Here is a 25,703-nt window from a genome sequence, read left to right as displayed (position 1 = left end):
TTTTTGCGGTGTTTTATAAGATCACGCAAATTAGTGTGCTGTACTTTGAATTTTATTTAATTGATCCTAATTATCAACCCAAATTTAGCGATATCAGCAGAAGTTCGGAGAGCAAATAATAAGTATAAACCAATGATGAATCTGTTTGCATACAAAAATAATAACTGTAGGCAACTTAACACTGAATGTTATTTCTAAGTCAGCTTTTCAGTCACGTGGTTTATTGCGAGCCATCTAAAGGGTAAGTATAGCATAAATCATTGTGACGAAAATGTTGACTAGAATATTCTGAATGTCTATTTCCATTATAAGATATAATATCGATAAATAATATAACTCGAAACTAAGACTTGCGTACAACAGTGGCATGTGATTGATTAAATGCCTTGATAAAGTAATCATCTAAGTGATAATTAGAACTTTATCAATGTGTGTAATTTGTAGTACAATCAATAGTGGTCTATGGAAAAATCCTAAAAACGAAAATGTGTATACCCCACTTGACGTTTTATGGAGAACTCTGAATATGATTTTCTGGCTAAACCGTAAGTTATTTAGAACAATTTACAGAATAAAAATTAAGATAATATACAATTTGTTTACGGTAGCTGTACAATCAACGGGGACAAAATTAGAAAAAACGACTTAAAAACTAATTATTTTGATAATCTTGAAGCCCTACAGCTTCACTCTCGAAATGTAAATTATAGAGATTTTAATAATCTTCAATGTTTTTTATACGACATTCGGTTAAGAAATCAAATTAAGAATTCCCCAAAAAACGTCAAGGGGTGTGATGTACCCGACAAAAAAAACTAACCGACTTTTTTGAATGCCAGATTGACAAGTATTGTCTTATATTGGTATGGTTATTCCAAAATTCTACGAATTTCACTCTTACACAATAATCCGTATTTTTTAGTATTTCCAATCGATTGGTAGATAAAGGAACGTACTCCCAATAATTAGCGTAATAAAAATCATACCTGATAAATACGCATGAGTCCTGAAAGGAACTAAATACCAGAGCTAGTTCGTTTTAATACTCAATTTTTAACAAACGCGCGAGGTTGCGTGTTTACCACATTTTGTTGCTATTCCAGTCTGATGCTCTAGATAATTTGTGTTTTTAATGAAGCGTAAAAAGCATCAGCGGCAGCCAGATAATTGGAAGTATAATGTCAGAAAGATTAAAGAGCGAAGAATATAAAACTGCAAAAGGAAATATAGTTTCAAAAAAGACAATTGTGTCGCCTATATCGTCCAATTAAAAATAATTAATTATTTTCAGATTTAAAATGGCTTGCTACAGTTTATATTGGCCAACAAACGAATTGTTAAAGGCCGTTATTAGCCTGGATTAAAAAAACTAACAGGGCCTTTATTTACAGCGGCTTCTATATGTTTCTAAATTAACATAGAAGAGGAAAAATAGAGAAACGTAAGGCCGGTTTTGATTTTTTTGCCTTCGCGGTAGCGATCGAGTTGCAATATGATGCGAAGCATTTATGAATTTGCATGTTATTACCCGAAAATGTGTTTATCGTATCACAACCTTACTTACGCAGGGGATAACTCCCAAAAGATAAAAGATGGTTTATTTTATATCTCATTCTATCTCTACAGATCATCTATATTGTGAGCAAAATAGAATTACATTGGTGCGAGATATCAGAATAATGTACAACCTGACCTAAGAACCCCTATTTTTTCTCAGTCTGTAAAGCTAACCGTAGAAGGTGACCTTCAAGTTCATAAAAGGCGAAGTGAAAAGAATCTTTTCAAGTCTAATGAGAGTATGCGGGCTTGTATTTGATTTTATGCAAAACTTGCCATTGCCCCATATTTCCCTTTAAGAAATTTTTTATATGAGGCAAATATGGCTGTGTACATGTATGCTTTTTATATCACAAATTTAAGACAACAATCTCACAATTCGGCAACAACAGCGCTTTCGATGATGAAGCCATATCTCTATTGTCATAACATTTTAAATGTAAATCAGCAACGGGTCACAACTAAAGCAATATGTTAATTCATTGAGCAAATGATAAATTTTCGATGAAAATAAAGGCAAAAACAGTTTTTGTTAAATTATTTTTTATATTGTTGTATTCTTTTATACATTGTATTTTGAATATTGTTGTGCTGAATTAATGATGCCACGAGATATGGCAATTTTAAAAGACGTAAAGCAGAGTTGTGAATGCTTTTACGGGAGTTAAAAAACAAGCCGAAATATCAAGACAGTTTGAGATGCCCAGATCCAGTATAGTTCGGCTAGTTTAGGGAATAAATAGACCAGCAAGGCTTGCATTTACACATAGCCATTTACACTGGAAAGTAGACGGGAAAAAATTCTTTTTAGTGACGAAACGCGATCGATATATGAATTTTCATGGAATGAAACATGTGCAAGCAATAAATAGCAGGTTTAATCTTAAATCGATTTATTTATAGGAATACAATGGAAAATGTCATGCTGCCTTATGCAGAGTGGGAAATGCCACTGCGTTTTACGTTCCAGCAGGATAATGAGCCAAAAAATTCTTCGCGAATTGTTTAAGTGGTTTCGGGAAAACAGCGTTCGAGTTTTAGATTGGCCGGCATCATTTCCCGATCTCAACCCAATTAAGACCTTGTGGTATGACGTAGAACGTTCGAATACAAATGTTTTTGAATAAATAATGATTGATAGATTTCAAGATTGGAAAAATCTTCCGGAAAATGTTATTCAAAAATTGCCTCAATTCCGCGACGTTGCTAGCAAGTAATAAATAATAATGGATATTCTATTAACTATTTAAATAATACGTTTAGTAAATATACATTTATTCGTCGAAACGAAAAAAAAAACTTTTTTGCCCTACTTTTCCGCTAAAAAGGGCGCAATAAGGTATACGAGGTCTGGCTATTAAATAACGAGACTGCGTGCCTAGAGGGCGCCCTAGACGGGTGGGAAAAAAAACGAGTAGTGCGTTGGGTATTTACATAGATATCTTGTCTATGCACGTACCAAAACACGTTTTTGTCACTTTGTCACTATTATAGTATTCGTGCAGTAGCGGTTTGAAACGAACGTTTTTTTCTCGTGCCGAAAACCATGTGTGACGAAAAACAACAGCAGCGCATCAATCTTAAATTTCTCGTTAAATTGAAAAAAACTCCGACTGAGTGCTATAAATTGTTGCAAGAGGCCTATGGGGAAAATTCTCTCTCTCGTGCGCGTATTTTTGAGTGGTGTAAGCGCTTTAGTGAGGGCCGAGAGAGCACTGAAGATGACCAGCGCTCAGGTCGCCCTGTCACTGTTTCAACTCCGGAAACAGTGACCAAAAGTAACCAAATTGTGCGTGCAGATCGTCGAATGAGCACTCGGATGATTGCCGAGGCTGAAAACGCCGATAAAGAAACGGTTAGAAAAAGTTTACACGGGGAATTACACATGACAAAAGTTTGTGCGAAGTTGGTGCCAAAAAAACCTGACTCCTGACCAAAAGTCGTCGTGCGTCAACAGGTCTGCTCAGATTTCCTTGAAAGGTTAGAAGAAGATCCCGGACTGATGAAAAACATTATTACTTGCGACGAAACGTGGATTTTTCAATACGATATTGAAACCAAGCGGCAATCGATGCATTGGAAGACGCCTGAATCGCCCAGAATAAAAAAAGCAAGGATGTCCAAATCAAAATTCAAGACAATGTTGATCGTTTTTTCCGACATTAACGGTATCGTGATGACTAAATGGGTTCCAGAGGGTCAGACTGTCAACCAGACTTACTGTTTGTAAGTTTTGGCAACACTGCGAGAACGAGGTCGTAAGAAACGGCCCGAGGAGACAACTCGTGGATTTTGCACCAGGACAACGCACCTGCCCATAACGCGCTATCTGTGAAGCAGTATTTGGCCGGTAAGCGCACTACAGTGCTCGAACACGCGCCGTATTCGCCAGATTTGGCCCCGTGCGACTATTTTTTGTTTCCGAAGATAAAATCTGCTTTGAAAGGGACCCGATTTTGGTCGATGGAAGCGGTAAAGCAAACAACGGCAGAGCTCCTAAAGGCCCTCACCAAAGAAGACTTCCAGCACTGCTTCGATCAATGGAAAAAACGTATGGAAAGATGTGTGGCGAGGGGAGGGGAGTATATTGAAGGGGAGCATTTGAATGTATAATAATTTTTATAATAAAACCCTTTTTCGTAACCAGTCTCGTTATTTAATAGCCAGACCTCGTACAGCTTCCTCTTAGACAGCTTCCTCTTAGACTTCATTAGAGTGTGTTTCAGAAGCAACAAAATATTGCTTTTATTTTCTCATACCTACAATGGTCAAAATAAAAATCACACCTTCATTCGTTTTTGCTTGGGTTTGGTTGAGTCAGGAGAATTTGAGAATATTATCCAAAGATATCCTTTTGATAATAAGAGATCATTCATTTCTAATTGTAAAAGTAATTCATACGGAAGATATCAAGGTATTTAATAAGTGCTGGCCAATGCTGTAGAAAAAATCGGTGCCTTAAAAAAATCATACGGCATAAACGTTTCCCGTCAATAAAAGCAAACTTTTGCACCAGCCTCATTCATGCAGTTCAAATATTTCCAAAATGGTGGAAGTTTATAAAGGTATTAAAAAGACACACGTTTCAGTTAAAACAACAAGGCATTTAACACATTTGATGATTTGCGGATACTGTAGGAAAAGTGCCAATTAATAAGCATGAAGTTGATGGTGTCAGAAATTTATTAAAATATATTCCCGAAAAAAATATAAGCATATTTATGAAGTATGGAAGAATATCTATGGAAACAAATTAGTTCAATAATATTAATGTAATATAGTATCAATAAAAGTTGATTAAAACTAATAATTTGTTTAGTGACAAAAAACTAAACATTTGATTTTAAAAGAATCTAATTCCAAGCACATTTTTTTAAAATATATCTTGTTTAAAAACAGAAATATTAATACTATGATTGTTAAAAGTACTGCGATATAAGTTGCTTTTAGTCCACCGTAACGTTTTTATTAAATTTACAAATTTAGTTTACGTCCAGTTTCTTAAATTTTTGGAGTTAATTCCTACTAATAATTACCGATTAAATTTTGATAGAACAATAAAAGGTTTATTATTTGTATCTACAATAACAGCAACATTGATAATAGAAATTTTAATGAAAAATTAAGAGGATCCTGTCAACTTAATCTTCTCCAATATTCTCTTTGTTCTGTTGTTCTTTGATGTTACACTAAATACTCCAAAGCGTCAGAAGTGATAATTTTAAGTTTAAGTTAGTATTATTAAATTCTAATTAAACTCAATAATAACGAAAAAACATAATAATTAATTATTATTTTATTGTACTGTAGTAGATTATTAAGTATTAAGAGAGCTATAGCTAACTTAGGAATTTTTAAAATTTTAAAGTTTCACACAATTTACCTTTTTTACTGTTTATATTATTAACCTAAATTTGTTTCTTTTTAAAATGAATCTAAAGATTTGAATATAATTTTCTCAGCATAGAATATTTGCATTTCATAAAATACTGTAATTCAGGATTCTACTAAATCTGGTGTGCCATATTACATTTAAAACTTAAAATATGGATGTTTTTGATAGATTATGCCAAATGTCTTAATGCTCTAGCAGTGCAGTATATCAAAATTTATACCACTAGCAATATACCTCAAGTGAAAGTATCGTTTCATAATTTTAAAAAATTAGACATAATTTTTTTAAGACTTATACTGTTCATCAACGTGTTAAAAAATTTCTTTGAAAACAATTTAGAGTAGATGTTTTTTAATTTTAAGTTAATATTTTTTTCCACTAATACCTGTTTTGTAACGCTACGGACATTTTCACCTTTCTCTCTTACAAAAGCATGAATTTGTAAATGTAAATATTTAAAGTTCTTTAAATATGGCCTAAGGGTAAGTGTGAAAATGTCGTTTTATTGATTAAATTATTATATGTATAGTTTACAATATGTACAAAATGATGATTGGAATAATAATTAGAGCCTAAAAACTAAATAAATACAAATTTATTTTATTGTTGGTAAACTTACATAACAAAACGATTACGGACAGCACAACTTCTTTCGTAAACAATATTATTTCGTGGTTAATTTATATGCTTTATAAAATGTTACTAAATTCAAGCCAATAAAGCCTTTAAGAAAAACGTTTTTTTTGTGCATTTTTGCCATAAAAATTTTAAGTTAAAATTTTACGCGCCCACATCTATAGGTTTCTAAATGTATAGCAGCAAAACATGTAGACCAAATATTAACAATACATAAGTAGAATAAGAACTTATGAATTCACATAGATCAATTAAAAAGTAAAAAAAAATAAGAATTTAAAAATGGGTTTTAAATTGTCTGTCATGTCAAAGTTCTTTAAGAAGCGTCGATTTGGCATTTTTTAATTTATCCAATCGTTTGAGCAGGTGGGTATTTGAGGTTTCAAGCTCGTCCGCTCTACTCTGTGCCTCCCTCGCCTGAAAAGAAACAATACTAATTAGTTTTTATTAATATTAATTGATTAATTAAATATTGTTTATAAAATATTAATAGGCTTAATCCATAGCGTTTTAAAAAGAACATAACATAAAAAAAATTAGTTTGGTCTATTTTCACTCAATAACTATTCAGCATACATGAATTAGTAGACAAAAGGGCAATGTTTTACAGAGGAATAATAAATATTCACGATTTGGGTTTGTATGGGGTTGTCGTTCTCCAAAATAAAAATGTATTTGGGTACAAATGAATAGTGGTTACATAAGTAATTTTAAACGAAAAATGATGATAAAATGTAAAATTAAAGAACAACCTATCTAAATATTTGTTCGAATTGAGCACCGTTAAGAACCTGACAATAACCAAGGTAATTTAAAAATTCTTTTTGAACGTTGTCAATTACATCTGGCGTAATATTTCGAATTTCCTGGCGTATTTGTTCGTCTAAACTCGCTGGTTTAGTGACATACACTTTACTTTTTAAGTATCCCCATAAAAAGTAATCAAGGTGAGTTAAATTGGCGATCTGTGTGGCCATTCAATGAACCTTCGTCTACCTATCCAACGATTCGGAAAAAAATTTGGAAAAATGAGGGTTTTCGGTCGCCCAGTATCGACAATGGGCTTGGAAAATTAAAAAATATATATATATATATTTTCCCAAAAATAAATACAACAGATGTTTATAAGAACAATGACGTTTATTTCAAGTTGTTAGGGTAAGTATTTGCAAAGTTATAAGGCTGCTAGTCTGGGGTTTTTTATACCTCCCGAGATTCCGTCCCAATTACGCGCTACGTCATAGACGCCGACGCGACGCGACGTTGTATTATAGAGCGCTCGCTAGCCAGCCAGCAACAGCCTAGTGCCCGGACGTTATTTTGACAGGGTGGTTTTGTTTGTTGGCATTTTGACTTTTAACTTTTATTATTGACGTATTTTGCTTGTTGACTAATTACAATGGAGCAGGGATTTGTTCGTGGTCAGTCAGACAACTTACCCATTATATATACGTAAATATTTTAAAACTATAAATTCTATTCAAAAATTATTAAAAATAAACTTTTACTTTGACACCCTGTGTTTCAAAAACTAAGCATTTTTCTTAGATAAGGAAAATGAGTGGACCTGTAATCACGCACCTGAAACGAGCTGCTTGCCACCAAATCTGCAAAAATGTCATCTGGCAATTATTTTTCCTACAAAATTTAAATCAAAACCCTGAACATCCCACTTTGATGTAATATCCAAAAAGTATAGATTTCACCAAAAATTTTACTTAAAAAAAACCAAGAATCTCTTAAAATACACTTCGTTAACATTGTAAATATAGGCTAATACCAGTCCAACCATCTTTCTTGTCTAAGGCGTTTTTCGACATAGAACATATGTACATATGAACTGATTAAAATATAATACAATATTTATAGCAGGTATGTGGAGCAGACATTTTGAAAAACACAAACAACAGCAAAAACAGGCATAATAATATTAACAAAGCAGCGTGCGCGGTCGACTTGCTAGCGTCGGTCGTCACGTCCACTTGGGCGCCTGTGACGTATCATCCCGGCCGCGCTGGTAAGGAAAAAATTAAACATGGCGTATTTATTCGAACTTTGAAAATTAATTGTGAAGTAACTATAAATGCTAGAGAACTGAAATAAATTGCTAAATTTAAGTTGGAACCTGCTCTTTTTTACTAAAAAATAATCGAATTGTCGTTTCCAAGCTCATTCCGTCTGTTCACATGGCCGTTTAGAGTAAACGTTGCTTCGTCAGAAAATATCCGTTTTACAAAATTATTGTTATCATTACATAACTTCTGCATTTGCTCACAAAATTCATTTCGGCAATCAAAATCATCTTCCGATAGGTCTTGAAGTAAGAATATTTTATAAGGGTGGAACTTTGCTTTTTTCAATACTTTATGCACAGTACATCGCGATAAATTATTGGATTGTGGCTTTGAGATTATCTTGGACCGTTAACAGAACGTTAAGCTTCTCTTCTTCAGTTATTGAACTCCGACCAGCTTTTTGAGTATCCGGAACATGCCCGAATTCATGAAACTTTGCTTCAACTCTGCTTACCATGCTTTGGCTAATAGGCGACCGAAGAATGTGTTGCGTTAAACAACTGAACCATCTCTTTATGAGTACACGACAAATTACTGAAACTAATCATGCACAACCATTTGATTCTTTCACGTTTTGGTTAATTTTCTGATATTTCATACAATAACAATAGGTAATAAAGTGTAGTTACTAATAAAACGCAGGATGACACTGCTTTCGCCTCTCAAAAATAATAAAAACCACTTGCAAATGTGAAAATACTTCAAATAGTTGCACCAAAATACATTCACTTTTTGACACTGACAACAACAACTAAAAAACCAAGATACCAACATTTAATTTTAATAGGTTTTTCTTTCATTTTACATTTTATCATCATTTTTCGTTCAAAATTGCTTTTGTAACCGCAATTCATTTGTATCATAGTTTTTGTAAAAAAATGCGTACTTTCTGATTCTGCATTAAAAAATGCTGGTTACAATTTAAAAAAAATATTGATGACGTCATATCTTTTTTTTAAGTCACCCTGTATATTTAATTTCCACGTAGAAGAACCTAATTAAAAAATAATATCTTCAAAGCAAACAAAAATTATTACCATCTTAAAACAGCTTTTAAAAAATTTGGAATGGCAACACCGCAAGCAACAACCGCCGATGTCATGTTGTCAAACGGCTTTGTGTTTATATACATTCGGCATTTGGTAAGTTCTGTGTTTTTTCTTTAGTTTTTAGTTGAAACAGGAAAAAAGGTCTAATTTGAGTGTTTTTGTTAACTTTTGCCGTTTGTGCCGCACCATAAGGAAAAGGCGATTTAAGCCGGTCTTTTCACAAGTAAATACCGATACTATCATAACATCATATCAAGGGAGAACCGTCATCATAAACGTAGAATAGGGGATCATAGGAAAAAACCTAAATAAAACTTATCAGGAAATCTATAATAATTATAAAATATTTAATTTCCATAAAAATGATTTTTATTAGAAAGGTACCTTTACTCTAATGAAGTACGTTAAAAAAACGCATAAAGAGTTCATTAACGGTAATATTGTTTATAATTTAAAGCATATTCTATTATTAATAAAAATTTACCATGTAAATATTTTTTGACGACGTCACTGGTAAAGATTCCTTTCCTTCACTGGGATTCTAAAATTACGATTCGACACGATTACTCGATATGACTGATTCTAAATAAAATTTTCAATCGTGAGTGTCTTGCGGATTGCCTAGCTTAACGATTTGTTGACGACACGCTTGGGTATATCGTATGCACCAGACGATATAGCATCTTCCTTATTTAATACGTGCATAATGTGTCAGCATCCTTTTTTAAACGTATTTGTTTCATTGATTGTTTACCAATCATTTACCAGTGATTTTCATTAGTATATCAAGAAACTTTCTTAAACACAACAAATAATAGATCTAATTCGACCCTATTTTCCACAACCTTCTGTTAATAATAGAGACAGAGGAAGTAGTTACCATTGAAATGGGCAGTTTTAGTATGTCAAGATTTTATGCCACAGATTGTTACCAAAGAAGCATCGGACAAGCTTTTAAATTTGGAATTAGCGAAACTACTGCAAGTCGTTGGATTCATAAAATTACTGAAATTATTGACAATCACCTTGCTGACCGATTCATTAATTTTCCAAATATAAGAGATGAGAGACAAATTATTAATAAATTAACATTTATGAAGATATAGAATTTCCTTGGTGTTATAGGTCCTATTGATTGCACCCATGTTGCCATATTAAAACCAAAAGTGGATAAACACAACAAGTTTTTGTGATTTTCCATGAATTCAATTATAAGTTCCCAATGGGTAGTGGTGGTTTTAAACAACATTGTTTTATTTTAAAGAAATTACATAGATATATATTTAAATAAAAAAAACACGGAGGCAAAAAAAATTAACATTCTTAGTGTTTATCAATAGAAAAAACAATTGACGTTTCCATCTATCAAATATTAGGGAAAATAACAAATATGTACCAAGAAATCTAAATCAAATCGAATAAAACGAGTTTAGTCGACGATTGAAATTTAGAATGGGGGATCGGAATTGGTCCTACTCGGAATTTGTCCTACGTTTCCGAATCCGGCCGAACGGTTAAAAACAGTGTTGTCAGAACTCTAAAATATTCTTAGCAATGTGACCGAAATTCAGTATTCAGTTCAGGGAGGGGGATACTGTGTGAAATTGAATGTGATACCAACCCATACAACAACTACAACGAATAAGGCCGTTCAACCTAGAACTTATTGTTGTGTGTGTGTGTGTTGCAAAGATGGAAGGATTTGGTAATCAAAGATTTTTTGATCAAGAATTTATTAATGAAGCCAGAAGGTATGAAACTTTTAATAAAATTTAAATTTAAAATTAAATCAGTTTTATACTTATACAAATTATTATAAAATAGACAATATAATTATGAGGAAAATCGAAGTTTTATGACCAATATACTCTTTTTTTTTTAAATATACGAAACCTGATCCAATCTAACTCGCCCTAACTTTGTCTAATCAAATGATAACGACTGGACATGAATTTAGGCATTATTAAAATTAATTGGCTACACAACGTTCTGGTGACTTGGGTTGGCCCAAGGTTGGGTTAGGTTTTGAATATTTTATGAAAATAGAGAATATTGGTCATGAAACTTCGATTTACCTCATATATTGGCTATTTTACTTGGATCGTTACGTTATTGCCCGGCCATTATCGTTAATGTGCGAATTTTTATCATTGACCGTAACATATACACTATACAGAATACCCCATATTTCCATATAACTTAATAATACAGTTGCCGCCCGCGTGCGCCATCTAGCTATTAACAGTTGCGACACAGACAATCCATCGCATCGGTCGCTATTTAGCTGCCGAAATTCGTAAATACGGCGTTGTCAAATATAAATACTCCTATCCTTGCTTCTATATCGAAATACAAACCCAGGATTTTTGAGGAAAAGCCGAACCGTTCCGATCGACCGTAGGACAAAATCTGAGTAGGACTAATTCCGCCTTCTCTTTAGAATCACCCTGCTCGTCACGACTGAGTCGCGATCGAATTCGAAGTCGTGATCGTACCGAGATCGAGTCGTGATTTTAGAATCCCAGCCCTTGTGTCGGTGGAATCAACAATGCGATCGAGCGGCGTTGCGATTGTTGTTTTTTTTTCTAATATACGTTATCTGAATTCATTTAACTTTGAATATTGACTTTTTATAGATTCATATTGTATTAAAGAGGTACAGTAAGACTGTTTTGTGCCTGTTAAATTTGTATGATATTATAAAGTGTTTTTTTGCCATTTTTTTTTGTTGCAAGCAAACTAACTGGCCCTAGTTTAGTTCCACGACATGCTAATTCTAGCCTTTGAATGTTCTAAGATTTCAGAAAGCTCGGCTGCGAGACAAAATGTTAATTTGAGACACAGTGTGCTCAAATTCAATTCAGTTATATGAATGACCAAAACATTATACATATAGTTCTAACAGTTTTTTTATCCCGCATTTTGTTCTTTTGATATCGTCCGTCACTCCGTCCCGATGGACCACGATGGTCGTGGGAGGTCTTTCCCTGTTTCTCTTATCAGCTCTTGGTCTCCACTCGAGCAGCCTTTTTGTCCATCGTTCATCTGCCAGGCAGGCCTCATGTATAGCCCAGTTCCACTTGAGCTTAGCCCCAGGTGCATCCGTCACTCCTGTTCTCCCCCATAAGTTCATTTCTAACGTACTCATGAAGTGGCATACTGAGCATCGATCTTTCTAACTTGGGTGTCTTATTCTAAGCAACTTAGCAAATGTAACTGTCAGAGTTAGTTTCGGCGCCATAGGTCATAAAATGCACGGATTAAAAACCTTTCGTTTTAGACAAATTGGAAGATTACTTTTAAACACATTACTGCCATATGCCCAAGAGAGCGAATATCTTCTTTTTAATTCTCATGATTGGTAGTCCCTCGAGATTCGTATTTCATGACCAAGATATGTGTACCTACCCGCCAACTCCACATCACACTCAGCAATAGCAATAATTCCACTAGGGATAAGATTCGTCATAAATTTAGTTTTGGATATATTAACTTGCACATATTTGCTAAAGATCTTCTAGCATTTTCCTGATATCTTGTAAGTTGTCAGACGACAAAGCTATAGCATCTGCGAAGCGCAGGTTTGTTAGGCTTAAGCCATCTATATTTAAACCTTTTCCGCTCCCTTAAAGCATCCCTAAGGTGTATTCTAGAACGGTGATAAACAGTTTGGGCGACATAGTCACCCTATCGCACTCTTCTACCGATTCTTATGGGGTTGGTTGGTTTGTTTCCAGTTTTACTATCATGGTAGCATTTTTATATATACAGGGTATGTCTCTACAAGGTGGGGTCAAAATAAGCCGATTTAAAGTAACTTACCTTAGTCCAAAGTTGCTTCGTTTCTTAGTTAAAGGGTGTTCAATTTAAAAAAGTAAAAAACGATTTTATTTAATTTTTTTAACATTTTGCGACATACCACTTTGAAAATTGGTACCTAGGGGTTTTTTGGTATGAGAAGCTCGAAAATTTGCATCTTTTTACTAAGGCCGATAGAGGGCGCTCCATACTGCACTGTTGATGGTGTAAAATGGCCATAACTTTTTTGCAAGGTACTATTATTATTATTAGAACCAGCTAAAATTAACCGTTACCAAGACATTTCGTGTTGTTTGTCTTAATGGTCCCTCCTCCTTCTCTTATCTTTTAAATACGTTTATGTAAAAATTTGAAATTTGGCAAACAACATTAGCAACCTAAATACTACTTTTTGGTTCCTAGCTCAATTTGGAAAACTTCAAAATGGCGGCGGGACATCATTTTGAAAAATAAAATTAAATAGAAAGGAGGGTCATGCGATACATCGTTTGAAAGTTCCCACTGAATGCTTTATGGTCCCAGAATATTAAGTCATACCATTTTGCTATGGGTAGAAGTAACCCATAGCAAAAAATAACAAAAAATACAAACTCTACAAACAATGGCGTCTCGCCACCATTTTGAAGTTTTGCAAAATGAGCTAGGGACCAAAAAGTAGTATTTGGGTCGCTAATAATGTGTGCGAAATTTCAAATTTTTATATAAATGCATTCAAAAGATAAGAGGAGGGACAATTAAGAGACGCACTGTATAATATAATTTTACCCTTTTATATCTATGAACGCTTATTATTTTTATATAAAACTCCATATATTTGTGCAATTTTGCAATCTCCATGCAATTTTAATTTATTTTTAATTAAGACCTTTGTTTTTGTTGTTTTCTTGTAGTGTAGTATTTTCATTTTAAAGGGAATCAGGCTGAATATTATTCGATAAGCCGACGATACTATGGTGATAGCAGATAGCTTGGAAGCACTGAAAGCCTAACGGACGATATGACACAGTACAGTCAACAATTTGGTCTTATTATCAACTTAAAGAAAATTAAACAAATGATCATCAGCAAAAGAGATATGAATGGCGATATATTTCGAAGGAACTCGAATTGAATGTGTTTAGCAATATTTCTATCTTAAATGTATCACAGATGAACAATGGAACAGTGCACAAGAAATAAAATGTCGTAGAGGAAAAGCAAGGACGGTATTTCACAAAATAAGTGCCATGTTCAAAAGTCACATAGTCATCTCTTAAAACGAAAGTAAGTCACTTAATAACTTTGCTATGACTTTTTTGTTTTATTGTATTGCTTAGAATCTTGGACATTCACAGTAGCCACCACTAAGAATCTGGAAGCATTTGAGATATGGCTGTATACAATACTGTATCTAGCTCACATTATAAACGTAGAAGTGCTAAGTAGAATGAAAAAAGATCTAGAAGTCATGTACAACATTAAAAAAAAACTAGAATGCCTTATGAGGAATTAAAATCGATACTCCCTACTGCAAGCTATAATACAAGGAAAGGTATTGGGTAAAAGAACGACTGGACGAAGAATATCATGGTTGCGGAACATTTTTGCGATCAACGTTATATTATTAATTGTTAAAATAAGAAGGTGTAGTAAAAAATGATTATATGACAATTACACATTTTTAATTATTCTTTAAATTATTCAAGCAAAACAAATGATTAGATAAAATTAAAAATAAAACTTATGCAAGAGAGAAATCAATAAAAGGGTTTTTTTATATATTTAATCTATTAAAAGGTGTTCACTTTGTAGGACTAGAAACTATGATTTTATTCATCAATTTATATCAAAGGGCAGATATACCTCCGACATGTGGAATTAAATATGTTAATCTCGGCACAAAAATCACGTAAGAACTAGAAAAAATTACGTTTAATCTTCCTAGAAATATTAAGTTTGCTGCTTTCAACGGTTTCTTCCATAAATTACTTAATATTGCACTTTCCATAAATAATCAGAAAAAAACATATATACACGCAATAACAGATATCCTGTAAGGAATAATAAAAAAGATATATGACGAACGTTCCAATAAAAAACGCAATAAATCATTACTTGTTTACAAAATTTATTGCTCCCGTCTGACTTGTAATGTTTTTTACGTGGGACAAAGCGGAAAAAGAATTGATGTAATAGTGAGAACACGTAAGATTAATTAATAAAAATACTTTGATGACTAATACCGGTTTTACTTTCGCTAATTATATACAGGGGTGTTTCCTAACTATGGTACGTTATGATTCAGTAGGTTAACAAAAAAAAGTTATTTCGTTTCTGAAATATAGGGGCTGAAATATAGAAGCTTAAAAAAACTATATTTGGAAGTATAATAAATTTCCTTAGTACGATTTGCTTGAAATTTGGTGAAGTTATTTAAACTACTAAGGCACTGTTTCGTCAATATTATGAAGCTGCTAATTTCGATAAGCAGGGTACTTTTCTTTTGGGACTAATTTAAGCTATAAACGTAGGTCGCCACGGCACGTATAATATGCCAGACAATGTCGTCGCCAAAGTATGATTACTTATACTGTTCCTAATGGTAGTGGACAACATGCTCAGGTTTGTCGAAAAACTTTTTCTGACATATTTGCACTGAGTCATAAAAGAGTGCAAGTACTTGTCGAAAAAAAGAAAATGGGACATACTACGTACACAAATCAACGTGGTAAGGGAACGAAAATTAGAAAGTATTTTCGTCAGCATGTCAGGGATCATATTCATAGCTTTCCTCGCGAGGAAAATTTCTACAGCCGAAATAAGTCAATCAAAGAATTTCTAAGTCCAGATTTAAATCTAAATCGTATGTTTTTGGCGTACAATGCAAAATATCCACTGACAATCAACCGTTACTTAAGTATTACTCAATGGTATTTAAGAAGGATTTTCAAAATCTTAGATTCGGAAGGCCTAGGTCAGATACATGTTCGAAGTGTGATCTTTATCAAAATAAGATTAAATCAATTTCATTTTCCGATCCAGAAAGAAAACAAGTTACGCAAAAACTGGAATTGCATCATCGTAAAGCGGAAAATGCAAGAGTCACAATGAACACCGACATTGCTAAATCACAAATAGAAAGTGATGACAATACTATTTCGATTGATTTTGAACAAGTGCTTTTTATTCCGACACTAACACATTCTGACATGTTTTACAGTCGGCAGTTGTCCTGTTTTAACCTCGGAATTCATTTGTCAGATACAGATGATGCATTTATGTGCCTCTGGGTTGAGTCACTTACTGGGAGAGGTGGAAATGAAATAGCGTCTGGTCTGCTAAAAGTAATTTTGCACTCAAATTTTCCTAAAAGAAAAAATTTGGTCATGTGGAGTGACAATTGCATAAGACAAAACAAAAACAAGATTATTTTAATGTTGATGATTTACCTAGTTTCTAAGGGTATCTACGAAAAGGTTGAGCAAAAATTTCTGATAAGTGGCCATTCATATCTCACTTGTGATACAGATTTTGCACAAATAGAAAAGAGAAAACGCGTTGTAAAAAACTACACTCTCGAAAATATAGAAAAGATGATAAGAGAGGCACGTCACCAAAGACCTTTTAATGTACTACGTATGGAAAAAAAAACGATTTTAAAGATTTTCAGAGCATGGCAGGCGAATATCTAAATACGACTAAACTACAAATTTCACAAATAGCCTGGATTAGAATTGAACAGGGGCAAGAAACGTTGGTTAAAACCAAAAAGACCTTCTCTCAGCTCGAGGAATGGACCACTTGTAATGTTCTAAAGAAGGGAAAAAGGTCGACTGAAATTCCGGTAGCATTGGTTCCAGACCTCTACTGCAGAAACCGTATTTCAGCCGAGAAGCTGAAAAACTTAAAAGATATGATGGACTATATTCCTGTTAAATATGTTCAGTTTTATGATAATATCATAGAAAAAAAAAATCGAATTAAAAGGCTCCTTTGGACATAGACCCTTTTGACAGTGTATTATAGTTGGCAATTAGAACCTTCTAGTGGATTTTGTGTTATATGATTAGTTTTTCTCAATGATAGTTTTTGTTTTGTGTATAACAATATAACACGTTTATTGATTCTTGTTTAATTTGCCTAATAAAACTATTTCAATACAAATTCAAAGTTTTTTTAATGTTATATATATTTTTTTATCAATATCTCAGTTTCATTTTTTTGGCACTTAGACCTTTTGAATTTCCACTCTTCAATTTGTCGCAGTCCTTATTTAGTAGCTTTACAAAATTTCGCTTTTTTAAAAAAAACCTTTCGTTTTTGAATTTTGTTTAACACGATATTATTGGCAGGAGGTCGTGCTTGGTTCAAGTTAAGTGAACTTGACATTTTTTGGATTTTTTACCCTTTGTATAGGGGATTTGATTGGAGCATTGCCAATTAAAATATCGGCCTTTAGTTTGGACTTGGTTTAGGAGTTGTATTTCGCCCCAAAGGGGATTTGAAAAAGCCTTATGCGAGTACAATGCACATCAAACCTAATCTCAAGTAGAATCTGAGTTACTTATTTTGTTGGGTATTACGTCACTTTTATAGTAAAAATCAGTTTAGAAAATACTAGCTCATACGGTCAAATATTGAGTTAAAAAAAGGCAAACAAGGGATTAAAAAAAGAGAAGTATATATTATTTTATATTTTTTAATTTAATTTAATTCTAGTTACCTTGATAACGGTAGTAGATATAACTACCGAAACGTTGGTTCAAATTAGGTATTTGTATTAAATAAGTAGGTTTTCATTCTTTTCAATTTCAATATTCAAAATAAAATTAGGTAGGATCTGGGAAAGAAGAAACGAGCTTAGAGATTGACAGATAAAACCTCAACTCCTTGGTATATAGTTCATATATTTTCTTCTAAATACATGAATAAGCCTATATTCTCCGTCTTTTCAATATTTGAGCATGTGAGATAGAATTTTCTAAATTGATTTTTACTATAAAAGTGACGTAATACCCAACAAAATAATTAGAAGAATAATTTAGTAAACCAAATTTTCCCTAAATAGCGCTGGAAACCTCTCGAGAGACTGTGGAATTTTGGAGGATTTGAACTTTTATCGTTTGATGACCGAAGCTTACCTAGAGGCGCTACCACATCTAGACAACAGTAAGTACTCAGTAGTATAATCAAAACAATTTGATTAAATATACTATTAATTCGACTTAACTTATTCTCCTACACCTTTTTTTACTTGCTCATTATAATAAATAGGATCAACCTTTCTATTCTAATAATAGTATTTATTAATTCGAGAAGGGGTTTTATGAGGTCTTCAATTCACAAGACGGCCGACTTTCCTAGAACTGCGAGAAATGTTTGGAAAATGGAGAATGGTGGAGACGCTACAAAAAAACTTGGTAACTACTATCAAACAAAGGATTATAAGTAACATCAAAACAATACTAACACCTGAAATTCCAGCATTGAGCTACTCTCAAGTTTTAAAAAATAAGACTCAGTCAGTAAGCCATTATAATTAAGCCAAACCGAGTTCAATCGGTGGATCAACCTAAATAAGATTTATTAGCTAACATAGACCCTAGCAAATCTGATTTATCTCTTGTCAAAGTACAGCCTGCTACTGATGGTGGCATTCTGATAGGTTGTAAGTATCTTGAGGACGATAACAAATTTTAGATCCTGAAGAAATAAAGAACTCAAGGTCCTTAGTCCTCAAATTCGTATGGTTGGTTTCTCTAAGAATTGGATGAAAATTCCCTTTTGATCTGTGGTGACGAAATTAAATTCTGATGTTGCAGCTTGTTTGATGGAGTCGACGTAAGAATATATGTTTTCAGTGTAGTGATTTTAACCACTCCTCTAGGTATTGTAATAAAAAATTTTCTTATCCTAAATGTGGCGGTAAACATGCCCTCGCTGACTGCAAATCTTCTACTTTTTCTTGTTTAACTTGTATAAAATTAAATAATGGGCAATATCGCAATAGGACAGATACCAACCATGCTTCTTGGTACGCTTACAAGTGTACAGCTTACAGAAACGTATACTCGTGCCTTCGCATAGGTATTTTGGAACAGTAGCAACTAATTTAATTTTTCGATTTTTAATTCCTCATCTACCGAGAATACACGTCTTCAAGATCTTCAATTAAATAACGAATCTAGATGTATATTAATTTACTATCAAAATGTGGGTCCTTTGCGCGCAAAAAGAGCCGGCTAAATGATACTAATGAGTTTATGGCTAGCAAATATGTTCTTTACAGAACTGATAGCATGGTGTCTCTAGGAGTGAGGGGATTCTTTTGGCTGTCAACAAAAACATAAGATCGCAAAAATGTGCAATAATTCGAAACCAAATCTTTATTTCAGCACATATTTACATTCTAGTTATTAAATAATTTTTTAAACATTTTTCTATATATTTCGCTATTGTTTACATTCCTCCTTCTATTAGTTCTCAAGATATAGAAAACATATTTAAAGTATTGCTTAGATTTTATTGAAGGTAAAAAAGTGTTTATTTTAGGGTACTTTAATATCCTTTTTTATTTACGCTATTTGGACTCTTATAAAGTTGACTTAACATAATCAGGTAAAAAACGAATATAATAATATTTTGAATTTGATTTTATTTGTAATTTGATAAATATGTATAATTGTAACTGTGAGAGGACTATTGTTTTTTTTTTAAAGATGAGGTTTCACATCACCCAGCTTTACCCAATACACTTAAAAAAATCGAGAAATATTGTGGATGATTCAATAAAGTTTGATCTGGAAAATAAATGTAACTTAATTTGCAGATATGAATTTATTATACAATCTAGTGGTTGTTACTGATTGGTCTTTAATGAATGCGCAATTGATTCTGTCTGTAATTGGTTTTATAGCAAACTGTATAAAACAAAAATGATTGTTCAGATTGTAAAGGCATCCCACCAGAACTATTCGTCTTATCTTCCGGGTGCTAGAATTAATACCATGACAACTTCTCCACTATACAAAAAATGTGTGATGCTTGCAACAATAAGAACGTTAATTATTTTTATATCTCGCTAAATACAATTAAAAAATATTTAAAATAAAACGGATTTTTTTTGTTTTGTTAGCTATGATTTATTAATTCATTTAGTTTTATTAAAACTTTATTAAATGTTTTCAAAAATATTTTAAATAATACCTTTTAATTTTTTCATGTTTCGTTAAATATAAGTTTATTTATTTATTTTGTTACAAATTTATAAGTGGGATTTAATTTAACTACAGAACCTAGATATTTAAAGAAAGGCTTGCTTACAGATATTTATTACCTACTGTTAATGTTATATTATCTGTACTTCAATACGAATTTTTTTGAATGTTTTTTCTATACTGGGCTTTAGCCTGTATAGATTGGATTAAAAGCAAATATTTAAATACTTTGATCAATTATCGCCTTTTTTCTCCCTACTCTAAATAAGTCTGCTATTTTAGTGAGAAATAAGGTACAAATTAATACTTAATACGATTTCTGCACTGTAGACTCAATACTTACACATTCCTTATTCCAAAGAAAATTCTTGTAACATAGTTAAGCACAATAATATGGCGATATCAATTGTATCAATGGTTTTCCTGGTATTTAGCAATATTTAACACTCCTGACAAATTTATTATTCATCCGTAATTACCTCGATGTTTAGGAGGAATGTGGGGCCTGGCCTCATCTTACAAAATCTTACGCAGGGAGGAGAGGAGGTGATTAAGAAAAAATCTTACGTAAGAAAAAAATTCCAATACTTAACTACAAAATTGTAAAAATCGAACAAATTTATATTTTTATTTTAACAAATTTTAATTAATTGTTAAAATAATTATTTGATTACATAGGTAAATTGTTCGTTTAACCAGCAAAAATTACCTCGGTTAAAAATATTTGATTTGATAAATAATATTTGATCTCCGATTTAAGCGCTCCTTGATGATGAAGATATACATATATATTGAATTTGTGGAGGAATATGAAAAAGCAGAAAGATTCTCTAAGTCAGAAGTACCTATTATTCCGTCCGTTGTTCAATGGATGGAAAGATGAAAAACTAAAAATGTTTGAATGTCAGTGACGAACGCTTTATCTTTTTTCAATTCATTGAAAGGTCCTTTCGTGAGATAAATTAATTTCTTCTATTTAAATAATTTTCGTATTATATTCGTATTTCGTTTTATATTATCTTATATTACGAAAGCTTTAATTGTTTTGACTGCAAAATTTTAATAACAAGTATAGCCTAGCTACATATGGATTATGTAACGTTAAAACGACATCGAAGTTGGTATTAGCATGAATGTTAGTGCAAATATTAGAACTATAATTTAAAATGTACACAGTTTTCTTTCTGCATTATGTCAATAATTAATTTATCGGGAAATATATTGATAATTTTTCTACATTTGTCATTTCGCTGAAAAATTTTCATGTTACATAGAGATAAATTGGTTAAAGAACGTCTTTTGTAATTTATGGCCCCTTAAATAGTACGAACGTGTTAAAAAGTTTCCATATATTTTCCAGCTTCTGTATATTATATACCTATCAGCTGATAGATAACATATTTTTTAAATTTTAGAATAGGCCTCTTTGATTTATACAAAAAAACTACTATACCTTAAGTAAATGATATGCATTTAAACATTTGCACTTGAACTTTAATAAAATAACGAAAAATATCGTTAAAAATTTGAGTAATTTTCTTAAAACCGTGAAAAAGTCCATTTTGTTCTTCTTGGCAATAAATGTGCGCAGGACTTGTGTTTTATTAAATTTATTTTCCTTTTTAAATTAGCTGCTGTTTAGTGACCTTATACTTAATAACATAGTGATGTGGAGAAGTGGCTTAAATAGCTTATTAGTGACTCTATACACTTCCTAGTACTATTATTTTTTTATTAAGTTGGTTTTCTTAAACCATATATTTGAGTTTTAAAGTGGCCTCCCGGACCGGATTACCAGATCTTAATTTGAATAAAAATTCTTAGATAATAAAATTCCATCAAAAAATACTAGGGCGATCCTCTAAGTACTTAGCCAGCCGCTCGATGGCGCCACATCAGAAAGAGAAATTTATTATCATGCAGTGCATGCTCGTAAACAACTACTGCCAAAATTTCAACCCCATTAGTATCGTAGTTTTGTTTTAACTGCGTGTAGAAATGGACGTGTCCGCGAATTTTATAAAAATTGAAAATAGGCAATATCAGATAATGTATACATTGGTATAGTTTATTTATTCTTACTTGAAGGAGCCAAATATTAAGCGACCGCAAAAAAATATATTGAACTCTGCCGCCGTCAGATGCGTGCCATGCCGTTGTCATAAAGCGGCTGGATAATATAATAAAAAAATCTTAATATTTTCAATTCAGTTTTTTTTTATAATAGTTTTACTCACAAAATTAACTTTGAATGCTTTGATCTGATTTAAAATTGATACTATTAAAATGTATTATTGTAAAGCTTACATGGATTATGGTTTTAACGTTACACAATATTTAAGGTTTTTTTTTGATGGTATGTGGCATTTAACCATGCAGAGCCAGTTACAATTTTTATATTTTATTTGATTTGCCATTATTACGTATCGCATATTTTTTACTACTCTGATTATTGATTTAAAAATATTCTCGATCCTTTATGCAAATTATGCTTTTTTTTTTTAATGTTATCTTATTTTTAATATCTAATTTATAAGACGGTACTTAGCTACATTATTATCCTATCCTAAAACATTTAAGACAGTGAGACACACTTCATGCCGCTGGGGTCTGTCAGGGCGACTTAATACAATATAAGGGATATTGACCACGGAAACATAAAGGCATGAGACTTTGAACTAGGATAACTATTCTAATTAAAAATCTAAACTAAACACTAAGTCTTACATTTCTAAGCAAGGTAATTAGATAATTAAATATTTTTGCATTTTCTAGTGCCAATAGATGCATAATATTATATGGACTAGCCACTTTACATTCCAGACGTAAATTGACCACTAGCATCTCGATTTCTTGAGTATATTTTTTGTAGGGAACACACTGTACATTATTAGTTATTCTAATATTTGTTGAATGTTTAGGCAATAGCTTAAGTGGAACATTGCTACCACAGCAATATTGAATGCATGTAACGATTATTATAAACAAACACGAATTAATTAATAGATGACAACCAAACTAAACAGTGTGTTTTAATAACCTACTTTACATGGTGACCCTGCCAGATTCATACATTCTGCTGCATTCAAAAAATATGTGATTTTGGTCACCTGTAACATTACAATTTGTGCACAGATCAGTAGGTAATACTTTAATTTTGTTGAGGTGTGCTGGGTAGCAAGCATGTCCTAATTTCATACGAATTATAGTTAATTTACAATAACTTGTTGGAGATTCTTTGCAAATATTTTCCCAAATATCATTCCACTTAACATTTGTATTTTTCCTAATTATTGCGTTTATATTAGTGAGACAAGGAAGATCAGGTATGTAGTTGTCAACAGCAATACTTTTTGGTTAACAAATCTACCAGCTCATTACCTTTAATACCAGTATGAGCGTTAATCCATAGAAATGTTACTTTTTTGTTAAAAAAGGATAAGCGACGTATAACTTTTTTATTTTCCCATATTATGGGGTTAACTTTATAAGACCAAACATACCTCCTTTCAATGCCTTGAAGAACAGACATGGAGTCCGATAGTAAACAGTCACATTCTATAAATAACATTGAAAATAAGCATGCGAAAAGTTTCAGTAGTTTTATTTTAAATATACAGTCTCTAAGAAATAAAATGGACGAGCTTCATCTTTTACTTGATTTATGTGATTTTCCTGATATTATATTACTAACTGAGCACTGGTTAAAGCCTAACGAATGTTTCTTAATATCTGATTATATTCCTATATCAATTTTTTGTCGGCAACACTCCATACATGGAGGAACAGCTATTTTAGTTAAACAAACAATTGAAGCTTTTTTCTGTAAAATTAATAAGTATGATAGTTTTCTGTTGGAGAAGGTTTTTGAATTCTCCCTCTGTTTTTGTAGCGATTTAATTTATATGTTCTTTGTGTTTATAGACCACCCACAGGAGATATTGGTATGTTCCTGGACAAACTTGATTCTCTATTATCCCAATTGCCTCTACACTCCATAGTTATATTGGCTGGTGACTTTAATATTAACTTCACTGATGTAAGGTTGCTATCATATTATACATCCCTTTTAAGTATATTGGAATCTTATGACTTAAAGATGCATGTTCTTTCACCCACACGTATAACATCCTCATCTGCAACTACTATTGATTATTTGTGTACAAATTTAAATGATGTGTCATGTAGAGTACTCTCATCTGGTATTTCTGACCATGAAGCCATTCTCGCTAGGATTCCATGCAACACTGTATTTCCTTCATCTCATTATATAGGAAGAATTTTCAATAGAGCAAATTTTAATGCTTTTTCTTCTACTACAGCTTTGGTTAATTGGGATGCAGTTGAAATGGCTCCTGACCCGTTTACTTTGTTATTTTATGTGCTATGTGACAAGATCAATCAGTGTTTTCCTAAAAAGAGGCTTAAAATGAAAAATAGAAAACCATGGGTCACAGCAGGCCTCAGAACTTCAGCTAAAAACCTCCGTTTTTTGGCTAAGTTGTGCAAGTTTACAACTAATGCAAACATTATTCTTTATCATCAGAAATATCGTAGTCTATACAGAAAGACGATAAAAACAGCAAAGGTTAAATATTATAGTGACCACTTGAATATGTCCTCAAATAGGCAGAGAGAATGTTGGTCAATTATAAATGACTTCAGGCATTCTCACAAGAAAGTTTCAGAACCAGAAGTAAGGCCAAATAGTTTAAATGATATTACTGTAATATTCCTCATTTATTGCTCAAGGATGTGAATACTAATATTGATCCTTTGCATTATATTCAACAAGTGTCAGTTCAAAATTCTTTTTTCTTTTATCCTGTTAGTTAGAGATAGACAGTTAGACGTTAGAGATGCAATTAAAAGCTTAAAAATCCATAAATCAGCTGGAGCTGTATCTCTAGTATACAGAGCTAAAAGGAAACTATGTTGTTAAATAAATCGCCACAAAATGTTCGTTTTTCTTTTTTAAGCTAAGTACTTATCGGATAACAACTGCTGTATAATTATACAAAATAGAAGTTTAAAAGCTTATTGATGTTTTTTTTTATTTATTAGTTTTAAATCTAACTAATCAAGCTTTGTCCCTTTTAAAATAAAATATTATGTTTAAGTTGATGTCCGATGCTCCGAAACTCAAGAAGTATAGATTTTTCCGAACAATTATATTTACTCCTCATATTTCGACGATTTTTTTTTTACGAATTCAGTGACAAGAACTTCGTCTTCGAAATTTTGCCTTGGGAATGTTATGTATGTGTAACACAGGAAATAAATGATACTAACGAACATTTATCGGTTATTAACTTTTGCCGAGGTAAATGGCTCTAATAAATAAGTGTAATAATTTATGTGTCCTTTCATAGCCTATTTTTTAATCCACATCCGAAAGAACTATCAGAACGTTGCATTATTTTATAATTTATTAAACTGACATTAACATAATTTTAAGTTTATTTTTAGGCTTTTG

General features: G+C 32.2%; 1 protein-coding gene across 5 annotated transcripts in view; it reads right to left on the bottom strand.

Moving 5' to 3' along the window:
- Positions 1-6,032: 6,032 nt before the first annotated feature.
- The window catches only part of LOC126740854 (leucine-rich repeat flightless-interacting protein 2), a 106,816-nt gene continuing 87,145 nt past the window's right edge, over positions 6,033-25,703 (bottom strand). For all 5 annotated transcript variants that reach the window (XM_050447021.1, XM_050447019.1, XM_050447020.1 and 2 more), the window contains one exon: positions 6,033-6,505. In XM_050447021.1, coding sequence (XP_050302978.1) covers positions 6,395-6,505 — 111 coding nt within the window. In that variant the 3' untranslated portion in view covers positions 6,033-6,394. The remainder of the gene's footprint in view (positions 6,506-25,703) is intronic.

Source organism: Anthonomus grandis, chromosome 10 (assembly GCF_022605725.1).
Source record: "Anthonomus grandis grandis chromosome 10, icAntGran1.3, whole genome shotgun sequence".
Taxonomy (NCBI): Eukaryota; Metazoa; Arthropoda; class Insecta; order Coleoptera; family Curculionidae; genus Anthonomus; species Anthonomus grandis.
Note: the sequence above shows the minus strand (reverse complement) of the source record. Positions and strands in the feature narration are given on the sequence as shown.